The sequence below is a fragment of the Schistocerca piceifrons genome, chromosome 5 (genome assembly GCF_021461385.2).
Source record: "Schistocerca piceifrons isolate TAMUIC-IGC-003096 chromosome 5, iqSchPice1.1, whole genome shotgun sequence".
Taxonomy (NCBI): Eukaryota; Metazoa; Arthropoda; class Insecta; order Orthoptera; family Acrididae; genus Schistocerca; species Schistocerca piceifrons.
The window spans coordinates 499,345,790-499,353,832 of record NC_060142.1 but is presented as its reverse complement, the minus strand read 5'-3'; the positions used below and the strand labels follow the sequence as shown (position 1 = coordinate 499,353,832).

Below are 8,043 nucleotides of genomic sequence, written 5' to 3'. Positions count from 1 at the left end.
GGCAACAGGAAGTGTTCTGAAACATTCTCGCAGTGCATGTTATGGAGTTTCAGAAGAGACAGTGGAGGGCATAAGACAAATGTTTCTCAGAAGCCCACGTAAGTCAATTCGTCAAGCATCTAGGCAACTTGATGTACCTCAATCAACAGTGCATTGTGTATATTAGTTCATCAGCGTCTTCGTATGTGTGCTTACAAAGTGCAAATTCTGCAACATTGACACCAAATGACAAACCACATCAACAACAATTTGCTGTGGATATGCAGCAGCGTATTGATATGGATGCCAGCTTCCTGGAAAGATGTTTATTCTCAGACGAGGCAACCTTCCGTCTATCAGGAAGGGTTAATAGGCATAATGCTCAGATTTGGGAGTCACAAAATCCACACATTGTCATTGAACATGTTCGTGATAGCCTTAAACTAAACTTCTGGTGTGGGCTAATGCATGACAGAATTGTTGGACCATTCTTCTTTGCAGAACAAACAGTGAATGGGTCAGTGTATCTGGACATGTTGGAGCAGTTTGTATACCCTCAAATACAAGACTTGCAACCCAACATCACTTTTCAACAAGATGGAGCTCTGCCGGATTGGTCAACAGCTGTTCACAAGTTCCTGGATATGAAATTTCCCAGTAGTTGGATCGGGCACGGAGGACCCATTGCCTGGCCACCATGTTCACCCAACATTAAGCCGTTCAATTTATTCATGTGGGGATTCATGAAGGACAACATTTCTATGTTGCAACATCATATCACTAATGTGATTGCAACAATAACAGAGGAAATGTTACAAAGAACTTGGTAAGAAACTGAATATAGACTCAATATTCTTTGTGTTACAAATGGTTCACGTGTGTGTGTGTTTTCACACCTTATAATACTTTAAATATGTGAAAACTGTCAAGTAGCTCGGAGGTCTAGATCCTCTTTTAACCTTAATCCTAACCATTGGGTGATGTGGTTCTTACCTTTGAGGTAGGCAAGTGTATAGTAACTCGAACAGAACTGTACCCCATCTGGTTTTCAAGTAGATCTTTTGAGTTTATTAGTTCTTTACTTTTCAATACTCTTGAACTAACTTTATTTCTTACATTTAAGGATGCAGGAAATCTCTTGTCTATTCAAAGAAACCATTCTGACATTTGCCTTATTCAATTTATGGAAAACAGAACAAAATTGTACTGGCACGCAGGGTTTTAAACCATTGTTCTGAATACAACTCCATATGTAATGTAGTTGATGAACTAAACACTATTCTCCAAGGTGTGATCAAAAACATTAATATGAAAACAGCAAAATCAAACATGGTGAAGAACCATGGTCAAGAAAAATTTATATGTTGCAGATTTTTCTTATTTCTTTTAACTTTGTGTATTCCTATTTCAATGTTATTGTTATTACAAAACCAAATGGTAAGTATTTTTTTAACATTTTATTTGGTTTCATTTTTATTATTGTATCACAAAGTAAAAGAATGTCTCATTTTTCTAGAATGTAGCTCATGTTCTGCATTTCAGTCCAGTTCCAAGTCATGTGACTTTACCAACAGCATTTGCATTTTCCTCAGTGCATTACTTATTTTAAAAGCATACTCTACATAATGGATGACAGTCCCTACTGGAAACCTATACTCAGCATTAAAAGCTGAAGAAATCACATCTAAATAGTGCATATTTATTTAAGAACTCATTACTAGACCATCCAATGCCAGTACTGGAATCTACAGAAATTAAATGAGAAGTACAATGGTTAATGACAGTAATACACAGTGTATTAATCATTGTGTTCCTTCTTAATTAAAACTTTAAAAGGAGCAGATACTTTCTCTTGTGGTGAGATGCAGGTCCACTAAACAAGACGACATAGTGGTTGACGAATTTGTTTCTTTTTTTTCCTTTAGCTAAAGTATATCACTGGGACACACAGGCTTAATGCTTAACCACTGCTGCCCGGAGCTTTTATCTAAATCTGTTGTGTGCCTTTTTAATGAAAATTAGTGAGCCTGGTAAAAATGCACGAGTAATATGAAACAAGACAATAGGCATATCACAGAAACCGTATTATTGACAGGTGAATAATCTGTGATCAATACATAATTGGGCAAGCTGTATACTGTTACTGTTTATATTATCTTTCTTAATATCAATTCCAATCACTAATAAGCCAAGGATTCATGGTGAAGATTAGGATTGAGAAAACTACAAACAAAACCAGAACTTCAGCTTTGAGACAGACTGAAAAAGACATTCATTTCTGTTCTTATCATAGCTCTGTGACATGTTACTGGCATCACACAATCATTTTTCTTATTTTGAAATTTAACCACAAAAACCTTATGCCCAGAGTACATTTTCTACCTTTTCTCTGTGTGTTTTGGCTTAAATTTCTCTCCATCATTAGCAGAACAACCATTTACAAATCAAAATTTTTTGGCATATCAATGAATTACTAAAATTCTGATAAAATGTGTAATTATAGATATATCATGCCAAGACTTGTAGCAGCTCATTTATTCCTATATTTGGATGCCAATGTGAGCAAAGATTTGAAACTATAGAGTGAGGCCAACTTTGTTATAACACTAGCTGCTCTATAACAAATACAGCATTTGCAGCATTGTTTATTCAGTAACACCTTATAAGGATTTCATGGTCAATGCACACAAAGATTTCTTCTAAATTGTGAATACTCACTCACGTCAAACTTGTGGTAAAGGAACTGCAAAACTTCTGCATACACTCATTATGTAATCAGCTTTGTCACAATCAGCAAACCCTAGGAGTATCACATATTCAAAAATATAGCCACTATTGCTTCACTATGTCTTACTTTGCACTTTTATGAGATGACATAGTCTGATTTAGAATGAATAATAAACTTTAAGTTGGCACAGATTCGTAGAAAAACAGAATTTCAGTGTAGTTTTTTTTAATGATCCAACTGTACATCATGGCAAAAGAATCACTTCTTAAATATTTCTGTAAGTTACCACTATAAAAATGGAGAATGTTTAGATCCATTCATGCGCACACACATATAACAACAACATAAAAAGGAAAGAATTTAATGAATCACTGATGAATTATAAAATAAAGTTGTACTATTTTTAATATTTACCTTAAAAATTTCTTTATCAAAGTACCAAATCAAAAAAAGATGATTCTTTTTCAAATGTTTACAATGACAATTCAATAGCAGACACAACTTCAATAATCACACGTAACAAAATATAGAAAATGTTCAACACAGCTCTTGAAACACACATTTAAAAATATGTAGTAGTCCCCACCATGATGGCTCCAGTTCTTCCACTATCTACAGTTCTCGTGCAGAATATCAAAGGAACAGCCCAATATGTTCCACTGAGGGAAACCTGATATTTGGAAACAATCAACATCCTCGGAAAACTGTGTACATGCACAGCACCCTTCGTCTAACTACACAACAAACATTACCAAGCTGAAGAAAGATTTTTATCCATATTGCACTAAAATGTCACAATGTTACTCCTTAACAACCACAAAGCCAATCGTACCAGCTCAGTAACAGGGCCCACAAAAGGGTGCAGTGCAGGATCATGATCACTATACGTTTTGGTGAATTATCTTCCTTGGTTATCTTCTTGAGCTTCCAGATACAACATCCATATTTAATTCAGGTAGGAGCAAAGCTGTTGTAAAAATATCTTACAAGCACTGTAAGACACACGAAGTTCAAATTTTATACGAACTTCACTGTTACGCATCAACATGTTCAACATTTGCAAAATTTAATTTTTGGTAAAATATGTCCAAAGGATTGTCCACAAGTGAGACAATTCAGATGAGCAAAGAAAATAATTAAACATGAATTCAGTCAAAGATTCTCTGACATTCAATCCATTTCTAAACCACTTTCTTCAACTGATAGGTTCTGGCACAAGCTTTTCAAGACCACGAAAATAAACAGATGCCAGTGATTCTTACATCATACAAAAAGAAAAAAAAATCTTCCAACTTAATCTGACAATAGTTCTTCATTAGAGACACACATACATTAGAAACCAATAAAATGCTTGCTGATCCACTTCTCACTAGCATAGTAAAACAACACCCTAGTTGTGGCACTAAATTCCTAACAACTGTAGCACATACAGCTGCCATGGCAGCTTCTCCACACATGGAGGGGAAGTTTGAAGGGCAGGACTAAAAACAACAGTGCAAATGACAAGGAGATCAATGACGCAACAGGTCATCCACATTGGCGAAAGCACAGGATCCGAGTCCAGACCTCGACATAAGGCGAACGAGCTCACGTGCATGTGCCAATGCTACTTCCAGTGGTGGCCGACGAGGAAGATTGCTCGATTCTGAAAAGCAACACAAAACCATTAAGATTAATGTGGTACTTGTACATAATAAATCATATTAAAGAATGGAAAATCCAGAATGGTATAATGACAATGCTGAGAAAAGAACAGATTGCTTCCCACTGTACAGTGGAGATACCGAGTTGCAGATGGGTACAAAAAAAAGACCGTCTAACAAATAAGCTTTTGGGCAGAAAGGCCTTCTTCTAAATTACACAACCCCCCCCCCCCAAACACACACACACACACACACACACACACACACACACACACACACACACACACACTGTTGGTTACTTTCCTGACTGTCCTTTTATTGTGCCTAACTGCGACTCAGCATTTCCGCTATATAGTGAGTAGCAATACATCATGTAAAATTTACATGAGCAGATTTTACATCTCCTTGTGATTCTGCTAGCAAAGAAGACAAGTCAAAGTATCTAAGTATGGGGGTGATTGTGTGATAATGTCTACATGTGCGTGTCACTTTCTATTTACCACACTTTTCACAACGTATTCCACTTACTAGGAATGGCAACTGTACCTGCCAGCAAAAGTCATATTACAGACTGATGAACAAGAACACTTCTAAAATATTATCATTGGCTAGGCACATGAATAACAGTTCTTGAAAATAACTGTTTCATATAGTAACAGACATTCTTTCTGCTTACCAGATACCAGTTCTTTCCACAGCATATGAAGGGTCATTATGGCAGAGAAAGCAGCCGAAGAGCCACAATCTCATGCTGACGTGAATTTTTTGAAAAATGAATGGAAGTGGAAACAAGGCAGAATGTTTTACTCCAATGTTTCTTGAAAATCTGGGACGGGACCATGAAATTTGAGTAAATATAGGATGACAGTTATCTCATTTGTTAGGCAGTGATGACAAATATTACATTCTCAAATGCTAGCATAATGCAGGGCATGAGGTAAGCATTGTGTATGTATGTGTGTACACGAATGTTCCCAATGGGAACAAATGAGAGGAGAAGTTCAAGCATGAAACAAAAAAGGGAACTTCCCTTACCTATCCACCATAATGACAACATTTTCACTATTTGACAGTAATCATGTTTACTAAGTCAACTATTGCTATTTCAGCTTTGGAGCCTGTTTCGAGTGTAATACTTCATCCTTGAGAAAATTTCAAGCACAAATCTGCATATACCCGTCACCAACATATATACATCATTTGGTATCTATATACATGGTGTTCAGAAATTCCTATTACAAATTTTTAAGATTAGGAGAGGGGAGCAAGTACATAATATTTTGAATACAAACCCATGTCCAGAAATTTACTATTTCCATTCTATGAAGATTTTAGCTGAGATATGCAATACATCTACATCTGTTGAGGGAAGGAGAACTGTCTCAGAGTTGCTTGACCTGGTACGCAATAGGGTAGGCAGGATGAAGTGTAATATGTCAGATGGACACCTGATGTCACTTAATGTCCGCCTTGCTGCAAGACCTACTCAATGCCTGTATGTCTCAGATACAGTAAACAAGGTTCAGCACACGATTTTGGAACATACAGATGTGCTCCTTGTGTATGGCAAGGGTTAGATTAACGGAAAAGCTGGTAGTCGGCTCTGTTACAAATGTTTTCTGCAATATAGCACAGCATCACACCAACTCTTTGCCCACATTACACAGTGGCTCTGAGAAACAGGTATTTTCATCATGAGGCACGGCTGGTGCTCCATGGCACATACTCGAATTTGAAGATGTACTGCATCAGGTTGAAGAGAACCCTTCAATGAGTACTTAAACAATTGCATGTGCAGTGGGTATTAGCCACAATACCACCCAGGACATTCTGTGGGAGAACACCTTTACCACTTACAAAGGGTCCACACTGTGGGTCCATCAGATTTTCCACAATGTGTTACCTACTGTGAATGGTTCCTACACTGTTGCATTGTCACATCCCTGTTTCCAGATTACTTCTGTTCATGGATGAAAGTGAGTTCACTAGGGGCTGTGTTCTGAATTTGCAAAACAGCCAGGCCTGTTCAGGAATTTCAGCACAAGTTCGGTACTAACCTGTGAGTAGGTATACTGGATGGTCACGTGATTGGGCCATACCACCTTCCACACAAGCTAACTGGTCATGCATACTTGATCTTCCTAAAAAAAATGTATTGGACTCATTCCTGGATGCTATGCCACTAAATACCTGCAGTTTTGAGGCATCTTAACATACAGTATTGTGGGAGATGGATAGGCTGAGGTGCTCCAACCGCGTTGCCACCATTATCACTGGATTTAGCTCCTATGGATATTATTGTGGGCTTGTATGCAATGTTAATTTACAAAACTCCTGTAGAGACAGAGGAAAATCTGTTGGCACGAGTTCTGGCCACAGCACTAGAAATTGAGGAGACACCAAGGAGATAGAGAGTACGTACCAGAAAATGCTTCACAAATACGATGTCTGTAACAACGCTGTGGTCGCCACATTGAGCAGCTGTTTTAATACATCTGTACTGTTCTGTACGTACAGTATGCTGGGTTCTTTTATGTTTGGGAATAATGTAAACACATAAAGTTTAAGTGTTAATACAAAAAAATGTGCTTAAGTGATAAATGAACATTTCATTATTTTTCCTTTCGAACTGTTACATATTAATTGTACTGCGGCATGCTTAAATCAATTCCTCAAGTAGAAGTGGACAAGCTAAACATCCGACTTGAAACCACTGTAGAACAGACATGGGTTCCTACTCAAAATACTATGTACTCACTCTTCTCTCCAAGTCCTATAAGTTTGTAATGGGAATTTCCGAACACCCAGTATATAAATCACACATCCTTGTCATTTTGTGACAAGACATCCGATTTATATACACAGATGACATGTACATGCAGATTTCTGTGTAATATGAACTGAGAGATCATATATTGCACTTTCAAATCTTCTGGATGACTGTGGTCCATAATAAAGTAAAGATCGTGAACAAAAGAGCACTTATAGGATTTTAAGCCATGTAATCCCAAGAATAGATATTATAACCCTGAAGAGGATACAAAAGTTGATCACTGCTGACACAACACACACACACACACACACACACACACACACACACACACACACACACACACACAAACGGACAAAAAATAATCCTAGCTTTTGGAACTACTGGTCCCTCATTGGGAAGAAAAGACAGTTGTTGGCACACTACACCCACACAAAATCATCATATCCTTTGACAATTTTTCTAGCAAATGGAAACAATGAATCTCTGTGTGCGTGACAATGTTGCTTATAACAGTTACCATAATACTTCTTTTCATTGAAGTAATATGACTAAGTATCCCACTAAGAGAGAATTGTAAGAAATACACAAAATGATACTGCAATTCCAATGCTGATTTAGTGAAATCACAGGGAACACATATCCTAACTTCTAATATTAATCAAATAGCTGAGCAAATCTGTCACCAGAGAGCAAATTAACAATGGCCATGGTTCCACAGTTCAAAATACCTTTGACACACTGCCATCCGTACTATGACTCTTATGCAGGCATCTGGTTCTAAGCCCCGTGATGGTCTCACAGCAAATGGCATACAAATGAGATAATTTAATAGTTGCATATTAAAACAAGGTGCCTACAATATGTTACAGGTTGGGGGTGTTCATTACATGGAATACTGGTGATGTCATGAAACAAAATAC

At 37.3% G+C, this 8,043-nt stretch overlaps 1 protein-coding gene across 1 annotated transcript in view; it reads right to left on the bottom strand.

Annotated features, from left to right (window-relative positions):
• Window positions 1-2,915: 2,915 nt before the first annotated feature.
• Window positions 2,916-8,043, bottom strand: part of LOC124799303 (ran-binding protein 9) — a 226,517-nt gene continuing 221,389 nt past the window's right edge. Inside the window, exon 9 of the mRNA XM_047262890.1 lies at window positions 2,916-4,352. Within this exon, the coding sequence (XP_047118846.1) occupies window positions 4,219-4,352 (134 nt within the window). The 3' untranslated portion in view covers window positions 2,916-4,218. The remainder of the gene's footprint in view (window positions 4,353-8,043) is intronic.